Here is a 17,744-nt window from a genome sequence, read left to right as displayed (position 1 = left end):
GCTACTGATTTTGGCTTACTTTTTACATCCGAAATGAGCGATATGCTCTAAAATCGGGTGACTTCCACTAGAATATTGGTTCCCTAGATATGATTACTTTTTCGTAACCGTTTTCAATCCAAACAGCTGGTTACCAGGAACCAGATTAAACAACAGGCAAAGGCTATTTATATATTGGGGCGGGCCCTGATAATTTATATGACCTATAAAGTCAATTGAAACGAGCCCCTAGATGTGTTTTAATTGGAAACTGGGTAATATTACATAAATTCAATGCTAACCGATCATTTCATCTTTTAATGTTAACTTCTCGTTCTCATACAAACAAAAAAATACATAGACATGTGTGCATGATTTTAAATTCGCTAATATTGTTAGCGACCTCTTGCACTCGTAATTTCAGTACTTTATTATATTCGCATATGATTTGCATAATTATATATTACTACACATTATACTGCAGATCTGTGCCGATATTACCGCCATAGCGTCATAGTTCTAGCTTCATACGGGATAAAAATGTACCCCTTAAATTATCATGAAAATAGTGTCTTGTGCTATGGATCTGAGATATGGGGTTTCCACAAAGCACACGATGTGCAAATTAACCATTTACATGTATGGAGTTTTGTAAAAAGAATTTTAAATTTAAGTGAACGACATCTAATGTTAAGGTTTATTGTGAACTGGCTAGATATCCACAATCGGAAATACACTATAACCGCTACACTATTTTTTTCCTGTGTAACTAGAAAGGCCGAAGAGTTCCGATTGTAGATTATCCATTATCCGTGTATAGAAAAGTGCGTATTTTTAATTACTGGTTGACAATGTTAAACGCGAACAATTGTATTCTGTATAATTGCTGTTAATATTTATGTGAACAGGCGCTTGAGTGTCTTAATAATAAGGACAATTGGGTGTGTTTAATACTTTACTTTACTTTACTTTGAGTCATGTAAACTGGGTCTTAATGGTATATGGAACAATCAAGGTGGTGTTAATTGTATACATATTATAAAGCAAAGATTATACAAAATGTTTGTTTACAAGAATTTAATGCAGACTTAAATACTGCTAGCAAGTGTTCATTGTATAAATATATGATTTCTACTTTCTGTCTTCATCCATATCTATGTAAACCTTTACCATGTATATATAAAAAGTTCTTAACCAAGATGAGATTATCTTTCCAATCTTACAATTGAAAGGGGTAGATATACTAATGTCAATAGATGCCTGCGTATTTGTCAGTCTTGTTTTAATGATATTGAAGACGAATTCCATTTTATACTTTTATGTCATTTTTATTTCAGGAAGGTGCTAATTATACCTTAGGTTTGGAAAAAAATCTTCTGTTTACAAATTACTGCAGCTATTAAATTTAGAAAGTGTCAGAAAATTTCGCAATGTTGGAAAATTCATTTATAGAGCTTTTAAAAGTAGGAGTGACTTTCTTTAAAAAGAGTTTACCGGTTATTTGTGTACTACTGATATATAATTACACCACTTGATAGCTTATTATTATAATATCGCATTTATATGTACATTATTAATTTAAATGTATGTGTTAAAAAAATCATGACTGCTATATTACTTCTGTCTGGTCAATTGACCAATATGCTGTATAGCATTTGGTATAATAAAAAAATAGAATAGAATATAATAGATTCAAACACAGCTAGGGGTTCGTAACATTTGATTGTGTATAGGTTATTTATATTATCAGGACCCCGATATCTGTATGTAGCCATTGCCATTTGTTTTTGTCTGCAAAACGTTTTACATCCAATGTTTATTATCAGAGGTAGACGTAGAAAATAATAGCAGTGATAAGACCTATACTGCTACCACACTCTCCAAAGAAGAGATTGTGGTAAACCATAAATCTGTGCTATCCTCTTTTGGTCTCTCTACCAAGGACGATGATTGTGATTTACCGTCTATGTACTGGATTGCTAAACTCCACAAGAATCCATACAAACAACGTTTTATAGCTGGATCTGCAAAATGGACCACCACATCTCTTTCAAAACTTTTAACTTCTATACTCACAACTGTCAAAGAGAGTCTACAGTCCTACCACAATACTTGTTACTCCCGTAGTGGTATTAATTCAATGTGGATCCAGAAAAAAACTCGAAAGATCTTTTGGAGACAATCAGTTCAAGACTATTATCTGAATATAATAGCATTAAAAGAAAGAATAGCTAGATATCGTTTAGCTAGATCCTTTAATCTCAGTTTCCGCTATACATACGTATTATCTTTATACAATCCTAATTTCGGTGATTTGATACATCGCATCTACCCCAAAGAACTTGAGATAAAGGATACTACAGACACTGTGAAGTCAGTCTCATATCTTGACCTACACTTAGAAATCGATGGTAAAGGAAAACTGTTGACCAAACTTTACGACAAACGTGATGACTTTTCATTTAGAATTGTCAACTTTCCTTTCATCTGTGGCAACATTCCTTCAGCACCTGCGTATGGAGTGTTCATATCACAACTCATACGTTATGCCAGAGCTTGCCGAACCTACGCAGACGTTTTGTATCGCGCTAGAACTCTAACAAATAGGCTTCTGGAACAGGGTTATGTTGCTACAAGATCATTATGGTATATCCATCTGCAGCATGAAAACTGATTTATTCAACGGGTCATAGTTTTCCTTTCCTCGTTTGTCTATCCTGGACTTGACTTTTTATGAGCAACTCGGCGGGTGTTTTTAGAAAAGCAGAGGACGCTTACCCTACCGGTGCACCTCGTCCATGCTCCCAGTTTTTAGTGGAGTCCGAGTTGCTCATTGCTTTTGTTACTTTGTATGTTTGATTTTAGTTACTTTATGTTCTTTGTTGTGTATGTCTTTTTTCCATGTCTGGTCTTTGTCCCTGGATTACATTCTTTTGACTACCGCTGTAACCTTGGTTCCCTTAATTACTCTTTAATCTGGTTCCGGCTAATTGAAAACATTCGGGTCATCACGGTAATGAAAGACCGTAATCATATCAAGGGAATCAAGATTTTAGCAAATGCGGTTGATAAATAAGTTCACGAAAATTGACACTCGGAGTACAAAAACGAATCCTAAGGAAAGTGATGACTGTTTTTCAAGTAAGTCTTACACCATTCCCTATTGAAATAATTCTTGTAGATTGTGAGAATTTCTAGTTCAGAGTAACATATTTCCTTTTTTCATCTGAACTTTGCACAAATATTGATATTTTTTTGTAAACGGGCAAGTCTAAACACACCAAATGACTTTCATTGGTATCTTCTTTGTAAAAATAACTCATAGAAACATTATCAATTCCAAGTTTGAATTAATTTCGAGATAAACAACGATTTTATTTAAGCACCTAAGCCGAGCATGTGTAACTTTTAATACGGTTGATATGATTGTCTAAGGCGGTTGAGTAAACAAAAATGTTGTGGCAAATGCAGTTAATATTCATTATTTTAATAACGATAAAAAGTTATGGTTATGCTTAAAATCTAACAGGACACATGAACCTATCTCTTTTTTTTACTATGATTTGCATAGTTATTGATGAATTATAGGTGCATATTATTGTTCTTTTTTTTAAGTCGTTGTGGTTCTGGAGGTATGTTCATACGTTATTTTGAAGGATGGACCAGGATTTTATATGTTTCTATTGTGATGAAGACTAATGACTTCGAAATTATAGTAAAACATTACATGTCTGAACTGAAATTTCAATACCAATCGGGCAAACAAAGTCATGAATTCAAAAACGTGCTAATTGTGTTACATGTGCAACACAATGAGGGAAATTTTGCAGGTCTATGTATTCAAAGGTCATTGCGTGTACGAGTGCATCTACGCTGTATATGTTTTGTATTGACAATAACATAAACTGCATTATAAGAGCACACAATTGTAATTAAACCGCTGTAAAAACAACACTTCTTCATCGAAAAAATGTCTAATTTCCTTTTAAGAACATTTATTTTTCATAAATAACTGACATGCATGTATCGAATAGTATACCATACTAGGTACATTGGCTCCATGAAAAAAAATAGCGTTAGAATACATTTATCTCGAATGAGATTAAAAATAGTTAAAAATAACCAAAATTAGTGTAATGTCCGTACAAAAAATGAATTGCACACGCGTCAGGCGTCTTATCAACTTATAGCATATATCGAACATTAATTTTGGAAGTTTAACATTTGTCTTTTAACTGAGAGGTGATGCAACCTAATAATACATACTTTTTATGTTTAATCGAATATAACAATATCATTAACTCGTCTGAGGTCTATTTTTAACTGTTTATCAACCGTATTTTCGATAAGCGCCGTTTTAGAAGGATCAGATTTGCCCCGGTGTTTTAGAGACAGGTTAGCTCTACCTGTATTTTTGACAAGTGACGTCTGACGATTTGACCGACAGCAAATCATAGCATTGATGACTGTAGTTTTAGTTGTTGTTTTATTTACTTATATGATTTAATCAGATCCAAAGGGGACGACGCCAGCTGAGAGTTTAGAATCAAGTTACCATACAACTACAGCTGTATCAAATATCACAACTGGACAAACTTCCAAGCCAGAAACATTTGCAACATTCCAGATGACAGAGAAATCTAGCACGACAACAGATAAAATAGAACACGCATCGCATGCTAATTCCGATACCACAACAGTACAGGTTTCAGGTTTGTCATAGCTTCTTCCAAGATTTCATACTATTTATGACAAGCATGCAATTGACTGCGTTGTTCATAAACGGTAATATTTTGTATTTTGCTGGCGGCCAAATCACTGTTTGCATTTTGTTTGGTTTTATTTTCTCCATTTGAGGATGCAACCAATTTTTGTTTCTTTATCTTAATGGTGAAAGAAAGAGGTGGACACGACTTTATCCTGGATGTTCTTTTCGTAATTTTGTTCTTACTTTTGGCTTAAGATAATAGCAACAGTTGCTCGCCCTCAATTTTTTCTTCATTCGTTCTAGCAATCTGCTAGCTGCGCTATAATCCAAAGCCTTTATACATCTGCCACATTTAGTACGAACATTTGCCTCTTTTTGAAAATTAGTCCAGTGCACCATGGGAAGGATATGAAATAAAAGTACAAGTACTTCATGATTTCTTTCTCACAGAAACATCGACGGAACATTGTATATGTGCCTGTTATGGTAGCAACACAACAATTAACGAGACAATGTTACAAGAAAAGATAAAATTATTGGTAAAGAAGTTGACTATCTCGAAAAAAAATACTTCTCGTGAGTATATAGCAGGTAGTGTAACAATAATTTACCTTACACAGGCGCTTGTTTCTGTCTATGTGGGGGAAATACTATCAAACAGGGGTCGACTATAAATGCCGAAGTATTGATAGTCGACCCATGTTTGATAGCATTTCCCCCACATAGACAGAAACAAGCGCCTGTGTTAAATTAGTATGGTTAGATCTTGGCATTCTTCGGCATTTGTGATCATACTTTGGTTATTAACTATTTCGTAGTCTTGAATTATCTTTAGGAGTCTGTTGTTTACTTCCATATCAAAAAGCATTAGGATCGCTATACGCGTAATTGATAATCATTGAATGTACATTACGTGCACTAGATGATCCAAGATTTCAGTATAGGTGACGTAGATAAAAGGAATTGAGCCAAAACTGTAAATAAGGGTTATTTCGACAAGACAAACTGGGAACATATAACTTGAAAAAAATATATACCATTACATTGACTCATCATTAATACCACTGTATCCATTAATATTTATTCATTATTCAGGGAGCAGACGTAGGCTGATTAGTGTCCCAGATAACAGAATAAGTGCTCAAAGTATTGGATATGTTGGAGCAACAGTACTGATGGTGGTTGTGGGACTTATTGTTGGAATAGATGCTTTAAATTTTTGTCAGAAACCCGTTAAAAATAAAACATGATACGAGAAAGTAAACTGACAATCACAGTTATTGCAAAATAGATAATTATCTTGTCAAGGGATAAAGATCAAGCACAGAGATAAAAACAAAACCAAAATATAGTCTGTATGCCCATACACCCTAGATAAAACCCTCCCAATATAGTCAGTGGGTCCATACACCCGAGATAACACCCTCCCAATATAGTATGTGGGTCCATACACCCTAGATAACACCCTCCCAATATAGTCTGTGGGCCCATACACCCTAGATAACACCCTCCCAATATAGTCTGTGGGTCCATACACCCGAGATAACACCCTCCCAATATAGTCTGTGGGCCCATACACCCGAGATAACACCCTCCCAATATAGTCTGTGGGCCCATACACCCGAGATATCACCCTCCCAATATAGTCTGTGGGTCCATACACCCGAGGTAACACCCTCCCAATATAGTCTGTGGGCCCATACATCCTAGATAACACCCTCCCTTCAAGACCACATTTTTAAACTTCTTAGTTATCTACAGAATGTGCCAACTGGAAATTACTGCAAAGTACAAAAATTCAATTCAAAATATATCATTACCTTGAGCTTGGAATTTTTCATATTTCTCACATTAAACAACATTGTAGAACTTACTAATTACTAAAAATACTGATTTTTTTTTAAAAATCATTATCCTTCAATGTATCTGCTTTACGATGAGTCTAAGCATAATTCCAATTATTAATGACTTGTGGCAGTTGAAGTGGAAAAAAAACAGTCCCTATCCAAAAACAAAACAGCAGTTACTCAGAAAATTTATTTTTTTCAGATGTTAGGAGTTTGCATTTTTTCTAATTTTCGCCTTGCAACTTCGAATTATTCCTTGATTTCAACGTTTTTTTTTCTTAATAACACATCTAAAATAAAAAATTAAAAAAAAAACCAAGACCCAAGTGCCTGTTAACGCATTTGGATCAAATTTTGTGTCGTTTTAAATAAAAGATATGTATTATATCAGATTTTTTTGGTCATGTCAGGTTATTGAAAATATTGTATACCTGTTTTCCTGAAACGACACATTAACAGTCAATAGAATTATTTATTTGATCAGGTTTTGTCATTTTTATATTTGTTATATAAACTCAAATATGAGAGTTGTTGAATACTTCTATTTACATGTAAATGTAATGTGTACTTGAGGCGCAAATGTAAGGTCGCTATTTTTTAAAATTGGCACAAAGTAATACGCCCTTGTAGAGAGCATTGAGGCCATTAAACCTATCAAGGGTGTCTTTAAGGAATGCCAACATTTTGAAAATAAATATTCAATGCCAACAAACAAACAGAATACAATAGGTGTTTTGGTAATGATAATTTCCTTGATTACAGGTACATATCAAGATTTGCAGTAAAACCTTACATCGGAAACTGCAAAACTTCTATAATAAATGTACAGAATGATGTTTTATTTAATTATATAAATAACTACTTTAGTGTCCCAAAATACAGCTTGTAATATTATATGAAATAAAGTATACATGAAGCAATATTTCGAAGGATTTGATTTACTATTTCTGATTATTCGTGCTTAAATGTCGGCCTTATTTGGTGATGATATTGCATGTTATACCGGTAAAATGAAAGAAAGTTTATAAAGAACGTATTCATATTTTCCTTGGTTAAAAAAGGCTAGAAATATCTCATGGGTTAGCAAACTGTCAGATGCTTCTAGATGACTCAAATTATATAAAATTGTTAAATTGGATCGTTTTTCCTTGTAGTGGTACATTTATTGCTTAATCTTCCTACACAATTTCATAAAAATCTACAAGAGTACTGTGCAGTACAGGAGCAGATGCAAAAACAATGATTTAACAAATAAATTCCTTAATTCGGATTTATCTCTGTTTAGAGGCACAAGACAATAGTAATCTTCCTGTTAAAATTTACAATTAAATTTTGTTTCGATTTAAATAATACAATCGGGGCTTCCCTAGGCGGGTTAGGTTCCTGAACAGCAAGTGGAACAACGAAGAAATTGTCAGTGCATGCAACCTTTCCCGAATTTTTCCATGAAAATGTTGCATGGAACCTAATAAACTAGAGGCTCAAGAGAGCCTGAATCGCTCACCTGGTTAACCATTTGCTTATTTGAAAAACATGAGGAATAAGACAGGCTAAATTAAAATCAACTAAACTGTCAAATGCAGGTAGTGCTTTTAATAACATTTTTATGACATGAACCAGAATTTTGCTAAAGGAAACAATTTTTTTTAATTGATTAAAATAAATGTCTTCCGACACCTATATTCTATTTTCAGTATAGGCAGCCATATGTATTCTCGGATTAAAAATCACAACAGTCATTTTGAGCACAATATACTTAAGAACAAATATGCTTATTTTCATTAAATGATCTTAAATGGTTTTAAAGAAGATTTGTACACGTGATAAAAAAAACAACCACATAATCTGTTTCAGGGGGCGTAACTCCTACATCAGTCGACGAATGGTTTGGAAAATTTCGGTGTATGTCCGTCTCGTGATATTTTACAATATTATTCCCTACTAGAATTTCGCTACAGGCAACGGGTTTTGAGTCATTTGCCAAAACTGCCTATTGACCCCTATGTTATATTTTTAGTAACGGCAGCCATGTTTTTTTCACGAATAAAAAATTCCAACATTCATTTTGCGTGGGATACCCTAAGAAACATATATGCCAACTTTCATTAAATTCTTCGCAATGGTTTTTGAGAAAAAGTTTTCCAAAGTTGTACATGCGAAAGGGTCGTAACTCCTACATTAGTTGACGAATCGCTTTGAATACTTCGACATAGGTCCGACTCATGATGCTGAACAATATAACCTGCAGAAATTTGCTAAAGGCAATCGTTTTTGAGTTATTTGCAATAAGACCCCTAGGTTCTATTTTCAGTGACAGCGGCCATTTATTCTCATGGATAAAAAAAATCCTAGTCATTTTGTGCAGAACACCTTAAGGAGCAATCATGCCAAGTTCACATTCTGTCGGTCTAGTAATTTCAGAGGAGAAGGTTTTTGAAAATTCGTCCACGACGACGACGCCAAGTGATGGCACAAGCTCACTTGGCCTTTGGTCAGGTGAGCTAATGAAGAAGTGCATTGAAAACGACTGTACATTTTCAATGTCTGTTTTCGTTTCTTGACCCTAACGAGTGTAAATTTCTGAATTTTTTGGGGGCCCGAGATGGGGTGAGGAACTGTTTCTTTTTGACTACCGAAAGTATTTTGGTTCGGCTAATTATCACTAGGGACCATCTCAAGAATGCTTTTTTTTCACCCACACATTCGTTGCAGTTGAGCTCACTTTGTGCTCGCTATTATCAGTTAAGTAGCTAATGTCATATTTTCACACATTCTTTACAGAATACTACATTGTATTGATTGATTCAATTATATAATCTAATAAACGAATAACTTCGGAATTTGAAGAATTCGATTTTCAGAAAAAAAAATATATGTTTTACATGTGGTATTCAAACTTTCGCGGTTTATACTGTAAAATATCCCGAAAATAACAAAAATAATAAAATAGTTAAATCCGACATTACTCATTTTTCCTATTCCGTAAGAAATCGCTAAACATTTTGTGAAAAATTTTGCCATAAAAATACATTGTAGATATATTGACAATATAAAATATTAGATTTAGTAATTATTTAGATCGCAGTTGTTTTTTTTTTTAACGTTGCTCATTTTTCTTGGAATTGGGGTTGCAAATTGCTTTAAAAAAGATATAAAAACTGAATATAATTCAACTCACAAATCTGTTTTGTAAAAAAAGTACAGAGGATTCCACTTAATCGCATAAAATTTATAAGAACAAAAACATTTCCAATCTAATCCATAAAATAGAAATCCTCTTATTTGCATAAGATATCGCCAAAAATGAGAAAATTCCTGCATATTTTTTTTCAATTATAATCAAAGCGACAACAACTCCAACGGGATGAAATGTCAGCCAAAGGCCACCCATTGGTTTTCAATAAACGACGAGTATAAAGCCTCATACCACAGAGCAGGCTTTTTTAGCGCTTGTCCAAAGTCAGGAATTTCGTGGGTTTGTATGTTACGTTTCGTTTTCACTTACAGTTTGTTTTTGTTTCGCTGTGCCTGTGTAAGGTGTTGTCTCTTTGGGGGCGGCTGCAGCCTACCCTGTGGTGGCTGTTGTCTCTTAGGCATATTCATTATATCCATTCTCGTTATATTTCAGGTATAGTACGAAAACAAGAAACTGCCCCATTTTTGTATGAATAAAGTCCTATAACTAAAAATTGTATTATCCAAAACATATAAAAATCAAAAGGGAACATATAATGAAAGAAAAATTCACTAAGTTGCCTGAAAATAAGTTGAAGCTTTTTCAGGTAATTCTGTCAATATGGAACTTTTTGGTTTTTAAAATAAATGAAATTTATATTGAAATCCTAGGAGGTTGGGTTTAGAAAAATAAAAGAAAACCCATATCATTAGAAAGAAACATTCTTCCAAGTTTCACAAAAAATTGTAACATCATTTTTGAGTTCCTTCGATATCTTATATGCTATCATCTGGGAACAGTTGGGGGATGAACAGGCCCATGGACACACAACTTTTTGGAAAGTATCACATATACCTTGTCACTTTGTGTGGTTGGATTTAAAAAATTTAAAAAAAGTTCACATTTATAGAAAAAAAACAATTCACCAAAGTTTACGAAAATAGGTTGCAGCAGTTGAGTTATTTTGCATACCAGTAGTGTGAATGACAGATGGACACAGGTATACATGTACAATAAAAAGACAGGCATATAAAACAAAACACTATGAAATTTGTCTCTTGTAAACATATCTGCAATAGCTGCTGAGTCACTTAATGGTATCAGTCTGTAAGAATCAGTCAGTGGATCAAACATGGTATTTGAAAAAAAAAACACAATTCTGAAAATTTAATTTGATTACTGGCATCATTAGAATCAAGAAAAAAGGACAAGATTTTTCATGTCATTTTGGTAAATTGTGTGATAATTTCATTGAAATGCACTGAACATGAACATTTCAAGGGCAGATAACTCTGTCAAAATCTTAATCAGTCTACATTTTCTGAAAAATTCTGAGCAAATCCAGTGGTGCATAGATCAAATAATGGTCTTCTTCAAATAAATAAAGTATCCTTGAGTGAATTATATTGTCAAATTGGTGGGTTTTTGACATGCATGTTTCTGACTTTTTCCCATTTTGCAAAAACTTACACTTAACTGAGAAAACATAACAAATGCTTTTAGAAAACAATCCCTGATCGAGGATGATGGAAAATGAACATTAATTGATATTATTCATATATTATTGATATTTTGAAAATGTCATGTGTCTTGTGATACAGACAATTCAATAATAAATCAATTAAATTTGTCCCCAGTAGGTGTATTTGAAGCATGGCTTTGAGGCTCCCTCTTGTAATGAATTAAAAAATATAAAATTCCCTTGTCACTACTCAGGCTAGACACCCCAAGACAATTGTGAATCTGCAGGGTTTGTTGAAACTGAATACCATATGGTTCATTTTGTATCTGGCATGAAATGTATTCATTTTTCTTATCAACTTAATGGTTACTTATATAATTATAATTTTATTTCAATGTACATGTACATGTATCTTACTTTGTAAACAATGAGACAAGCACTTTCAAATAAACAGCATAAACAAACATGTCCACATAGAAAGTTATAAATAATGTGGCTTAAATCATACCTATTAATCATTATCAAAAAGGGTAAGATTTTCGGTACCTGTAGAAATATTGCCTTTGAGAGATTCAAGGTCAAATTGAGGCATTTCAAGAGGAGGTAGCATCAGATCAGGTATACATGATTCATCTGCCATATCAAACATCCCTTTACCTGCAGACCTTACAAGAGTCATATTTTCATGCAACAATTTGTTTTCCGACTTCAAATTAGCAACTTCTTTACTGAGTTGTAGCACTTGTTTCTCAAGCTCTTGGGTTTTGACATACATTTCTTCTTCAATGTCTTTGTTGTCTCTTGGTACTTTAGTTATTTTACAGGGTTTCTCAGCTGAATATCTAACTGAAAAATCCTGACTTCTTGGATCACTTATAGTACGATTACGGTTCACCATAAACCCCAAAACTGAGTCTGTATCTGACATAGCATGAAGAATAGCTTCATCATTAACCTGTACATCAGTCTGAGTACCTTGATTCCTACGAATCACAGGGGTAACAGTTTTGTTGTATTCTAGTTGTTCCTGTCTGTCAAGTTTGTGTTGAAGATAATCTTGCTGTCGAAGATGATACTGATGTTGATGATGAATAGATTCTAGGGCTATTTCAGAGGTTGTAATCTGTAGGGCTTCCAAAAGGTAATCTACAGATAAAAGTGCAATATCATCATTACATAATTCCTTTTAAAAAAATGTGTATATTTGTAAGTTGTAGACCCTCTAAACGTACGGACTGTATATATCAACAATTATAGGTATGAAGTGCAGGCACTTAGAAAGTGGGACAATGGGAAGAAGTCTATTGGCTAATCAAATACTAGTATGGATACTATTTTAAACTGGAAAAACTGTGAGCAATGCCCACTAACTTATGATACCCTAATTCCCCTATTTTAATCATCCATATGCACCATTTTACCTCTTAATTAATTTGGATCAAGCTCTAAAATATAAGGTGCAAAATGCAAATTTGTAGTAAAGATTCTGTTAAAAAGTTTCATTAATTTCCATTTGGTGGTATAGTAAGAGTTAAAGATAATCAGTGGATCCCCCACTGCATTGCAGGATGGAAAGACAAAAGAAGTACAGGTAGAAAGGACAGACACTGCTATCACTATATACGTGTACCCCCATTCAAAGTGTTTTGAGTAGGGGGTATAATAAGAGTCAAGTTGCAGTGACTAATCCATTACCATTGTGATTTACTTAAAATTTACCTGCTGCTCTTCGATGAGAGATCATAGCCTCTTCAAACTTCTTACTTTTTAGCATCATATCAGCTTTCCTGCTCTGCTGATGAGCCTGTTTAAAAAATTAACTTTACAAGTAAATAATTGAGTCCAACATATGACAGAACAAATCCATTGGTGGACCCAAAAAAAAATCCCCCAAAAGTGCTCCAGTGATTTCCAGTTTTTTTCGAAATAATCAACCGAACTTTTTTAAGCTACCTTGGATCTGCTAATGAAATAATATGTACACCCACATGTATTAACAGCAGTTTATGCACAGTTTGTATATAATAGGGGTCAAAATTACATTTTTTACATTATTGGAAGAAGGTCAAAATTTATGACTAACATAACACTTTTCCTTTGTGATGTCTTCCCTTTTTCTAATCCCTTTTGGGATTTGGTGCTGGAGATATGTTTTGTTTTGACCACCACTGATTGGAGATGGTCAAAACAAAAAATATCTTCAGGGCTGAATCCCAAAAGGGATTACCTAAAATTTATATCAATTCTTTTTATATCTCCCAGACTGCATGCACGTCCTTCAACAATTCAAAATAATGAATATGCATGAGAAGTTGCAATTGGGGTGCAGCATAAATACACTATGCTTATTATGAAATGATAAGCCAATCTGGACTAGTTAAATTTCACTAACCAGTATTAATTACACAAATATAACACATTAAAGAAATGCCGTGGGTAAAAACAAGGATTTTTATAGTAGTTAGTAGACTACTATAAAAAAAAAAAGATCTAAGACGGGCTATTGCTGATTTTACTCCAATTTTACGTCTATCGGTGAAATGACATCACTTTCAATTAATTATGAAAAGTATATGAAGACTTTACCAAGTTAAGTGAACTGTCCATTTCCTTGAAAGTGTAAACAATATACTAAAATTTGAAATAAGACGGATAGCAATAGCTTTTCCGGAACATCTACAACGGAATAGTAAGATGAATTTTCGAGACCCTATTTTTAATTTCTTTATTGCCTACTAAATGAGAATCGACCTGTTTGCCATCTGAACATATGAACATTTTCAATTTAAAATATACCATTGCCGTGAATTTTGGAATATATCGAATTTCTCGCTTAACAAGGAATTAACCCCTTGAACTGAACAACAATATTGAACATATTCATTACTAAAATTACAATTTTTTATCTTAAACTATCAGCCATTGTTTGTTTTTTGAAACTGGTTTAAACCAGGGACTTTATAGTTAGTAATGTGAAGTCCCTGCCTAAACATACTAACATTTATTAATATCTTGAGACACCAACCCTTACTCCCATCCCTAAACTAATTAGCAGTAATTTTATTTGGAAACTTACCCTTTGTAGTTTTAAATGGTCTTACTCGGAAAATTGAGTGAAAACAAGATTGGACTTAGTCAATAACATAAGCTTGAATACAAAAGTATATTTTTTTTTCAGTATAAAAGCAAGCATGTTGAAAAATGGACAAATTTCAGGACTTAGAAAATCGTTCTATTTTTTATTTTTGTCATGCAAACGTGCGACTATAGCAATGCTTCTTTGCAGTTTTAATCAAATCTTGTGTCGTCACGTTTCAACTAAACAGAAGAACATTTTGAATTTTTTAGTTCTCTAAATTTCAGATCAAGTTTTCTTAATTAACTAAAATATCATGTTATTCTTTCCCGTTTTTCCAGATACTACACATGGCAAGCTTTTAGGCGAAAAAAAAAACTGTCTGTTTCCTGCTATTATACCTACCCTAGTTGTTTTGCTTACCCTAATTGATTTAGGGCTATCATGGTCCCTGTTCTGTTAAAATCTAGATTATTTCCTAATTAAATGTAAAATGTTTTAAAAAATAAAGTATTTTCCCTACCTTCATTTTTTCCGGCTTGTACCAAGAAATATTTAACAATGCTATTTTTTGCCTATAAGCTTTGATATAAGAACATATCAGACTTTGTCATTTATGTGTATTCATATACGCCCCCTTATGAATCTGAAAATTTATGAAGAGTAATCTAGGGAACCAAGGTTATAGCGGTAATCAAAAGAATGTAATCCAGGGACAAAGACCATACATGGAAAACAGACATACACAACAAAGAACATAAAATAACACAATTTTGTGTGTATATGTACGCATAAAAAGTATTTCACAAAGTTTTTTGTGTGTGTGTCCCTGTCCCCCCCCCCCTTAAGGTGATTCTCTGGATCAGCCACTGCTTGAGAAAACATAACAAAACTTAAGTAAGATTGTAATATCATACTCTGGCACTTCTCAGTCAGCAGCCAGTATACTGCATTTGGTTAGCAGTCGGTGTACTGCACGACTTGTAAATTCAGTCTAAGGTACTAACCATTTTATCATAGAGGTAGGGTGGGATTAAGACAACATATCAACTATTCCTAAATTCAGTAAAAAAAAAAATACTAACAGAAAAAAATCATGATTAAAGAAATAATATTTCCTCTATTTTTTTTTCATTCGTTGACAAATTGGAAAACAAATGAAATGCTGCATTTGGAAAGATGCGCTGTATTTTGAGTGAACCTGGGCCCAGTTTCATACAATAATCTCAAAATGAGATTTTTCACAAATTATTCTTCAAATTTTGACCAAACATATCACTTAAATTAGAAAATTTAAAGGAAAATCTTAATTTAAAGATTTTTTTATGAAACCCATGCAGGCCAGATGTTACTTTGAGGAACTGCTACGCCGTGTTACTTAATCCACTGGTATTCCCTTTTGGATATTAATTGTGAAAACTTGTTAAGACTATCTCTTGAAAATGGACAGGTCAATACGTAGCATATTAAAAGCTCGTCTTTCTTATGAAAGCTGAATTTTACTTTCTGTTTTATTATTGAATTTTGCCTTAGCATCGGAAGCTATTTTTTGCGTATCGTGTATACATTCAGCAGCAAACAGCCAGTTGCTGGACTTTTGATGCAGCTCTACACATATTTCATAATACGAATAGTTTTGGTTCCTTTCCTAAAATTTTATGGACATTTTGGCTTATGCATTGTTTAACTTCTTTACCCCCCTTCCTTGAAATCAAGGTAACAATTTAATCCAAAGCTCTGAATTTAATCAAAGTTTTGTTAGCACTAGAGGCTTTTGATCCTTTGAAAATTGTAGCATGAGCATAATTTCAAAGATTCCATGATGTAAAATAAAACTGTAATCATAAAATAGCATTTCCCATATGATTTAGAACTGTTTATCCTATTTGTATAAAATCAATGTCAATATGTACGACATCCTCTCAAGTCAAAGAAGGGGCGAGGGTGGACTCAAAACCCTGACTTGAGAGGATGTATGTACGACTAATTTAAGAGATATAAGCTGTAGATCAATAGTTTAACAGTATCTATAATCAAACATAATTGCAAACTTTGTTTCATCCCACCTTTTTCACATTTTTTAAAACCTATACAATCTATTCAAACAAAATACTATTTCCAATCTATTAACTAAAATTAAAATTTGTGGCCGATGTCCTTTTGCGCCAGTTTATTTTTCAATAGCACAAAAACAAACAAAAAACATATTCTCTTTGCGCCAAAATACAGGTAAATTTATAATTATCTTAATACTATTTAAATGATGATATATATTGTACATATCAGAATTCTGCAATAAAACATATCTAGAAACATAATAACGTTGAATCATAAAAAATGCTTCCTTTCAAATTCTTTACGCACGCGTGAACGAACACCTTGTGCACTGGTGTTCCTCGCCTTCAAGTTTGTTGTGTACAGCATCTTCTCCATAGCGTCCATGAAAACAAACATCGATGTGTAAAACATAAAAGTCATCTGTTTGTTTGGCGAGCTGTTGAAGGAACTTGTCGGCGGAAACATTTTATAAAACCAATTGCAGCTATAAAGGGGTCGATCATTTGATTTTAAAGGGGGTCTAGCAGTTTTGGTTCGGGTAGAATTCCATTTTCAAAAAAATTGCGATACAGAAAATTTATTTTCGAATGCTATATACGGCTAGATTATCTTTTTTGATAATACTATACAGAAGAATGTGGAGGCCAGAAAACTTACTATTTTTTTCTTCAGATATTGAAGGCCAGAATATTGTTGTCCATTTTTTTTTCTGACCAAGATACATTTGTTTTTGTTAATAATAACTACCAAACTTCATAAATGTGTAGTTTTTTTTTTTACTCAACCTCTTTCAAGGTCAGAACAGAAGTTCCTCAAATCTTAAGACTAGATCTAGATTTTATTTGTAGTAACGATAGAATATTATTAAGCTGAAAAATCGCCTCAAATATATTTACTAATTTTGAAAGAGACATTAGGTTATAAGCGGGTGCATTTTTTTGCGTTTCACCATATCCGTTCCCTTTACAATTGATATAAAAGGAATAATTTACATATGGACTATATTTTGTGTAGTGCCCAGAAACAGTAGAGTAGGGAAGATCCTATGAAGAACCGGTGACATAAGTATTTTAATCCTGAAGGATCAAACCCTTCCACAAAAAATAATAATACGAAAAAAAAAATGGTCCCTCTAACTTTTTCCACACCATGATATCAGTAAGATTGGTTGGGTCTGTGGCTGTATGTACACTTGTACACTTTCTATTATTTTTTTTTAGAATTTAGAATCCTGATTCTAGTTCTTTTTTTATGTATAAACTATTTGATTAGTATGAGAAATGAACAATTTATAATTGAAGAGGCAAGTTCTGGATTACAAAATTAAAAAAAAACAATAAAAAAGTATGAAAAACATATGCAGGAATACGTCATTCAATAAATTGTAATTGAATCAAAATTGTGACAAAATTAATTCCACACCTACAACCAAATAGAAG

At 33.2% G+C, this 17,744-nt stretch overlaps 2 protein-coding genes across 3 annotated transcripts in view; one reads left to right on the top strand and one right to left on the bottom strand.

Annotated features, from left to right (window-relative positions):
• The window catches only part of LOC148621982 (uncharacterized), a 29,318-nt gene extending 21,872 nt beyond the window's left edge, over positions 1–7,446 (top strand). For both annotated transcript variants that reach the window (XM_088571417.1, XM_088571416.1), the window contains exons 5-7: positions 4,491–4,691; positions 5,138–5,263; positions 5,783–7,446. In XM_088571417.1, coding sequence (XP_088427543.1) covers positions 4,491–4,691; positions 5,138–5,263; positions 5,783–5,937 — 482 coding nt within the window. In that variant the 3' untranslated portion in view covers positions 5,938–7,446. The remainder of the gene's footprint in view (positions 1–4,490; positions 4,692–5,137; positions 5,264–5,782) is intronic.
• A 2,172-nt stretch (positions 7,447–9,618) lies between these two features.
• Positions 9,619–13,818, bottom strand: LOC148621981 (nuclear receptor-binding factor 2-like). Its single transcript, XM_088571418.1, has 3 exons — positions 13,758–13,818; positions 12,891–12,975; positions 9,619–12,317 (listed from the first exon to the last, which is right to left on the bottom strand). Exons 1-3 carry the CDS (start codon positions 13,776–13,778, stop codon positions 11,683–11,685), a joined length of 741 nt encoding a protein of 246 aa, XP_088427544.1. The 5' UTR covers positions 13,779–13,818; the 3' UTR covers positions 9,619–11,682.
• Positions 13,819–17,744: the final 3,926 nt, after the last annotated feature.

This window comes from Perna viridis, chromosome 3, assembly GCF_037379345.1.
Source record: "Perna viridis isolate PV_CMFRI_1.1 ecotype Kerala chromosome 3, ASM3737934v1, whole genome shotgun sequence".
NCBI classification, from domain to species: domain Eukaryota; kingdom Metazoa; phylum Mollusca; class Bivalvia; order Mytilida; family Mytilidae; genus Perna; species Perna viridis.
The sequence above is the reverse complement of the archived record's forward strand: the minus strand, read 5'-3'. Positions and strand labels throughout refer to the sequence as shown.

Coding starts and splice junctions, on each gene's coding strand:
- LOC148621981 (XM_088571418.1), bottom strand. CDS start 13,778: ATGGACAGTTCACTTAACTTG. Junction 12,976..13,757: donor TGGACAGTTCACTTAACTTG/GTAAAGTCTTCA, acceptor TTTTTTAAACAG/GCTCATCAGCAGAGCAGGAA. Junction 12,318..12,890: donor CTCTCATCGAAGAGCAGCAG/GTAAATTTTAAG, acceptor TTTTATCTGTAG/ATTACCTTTTGGAAGCCCTA.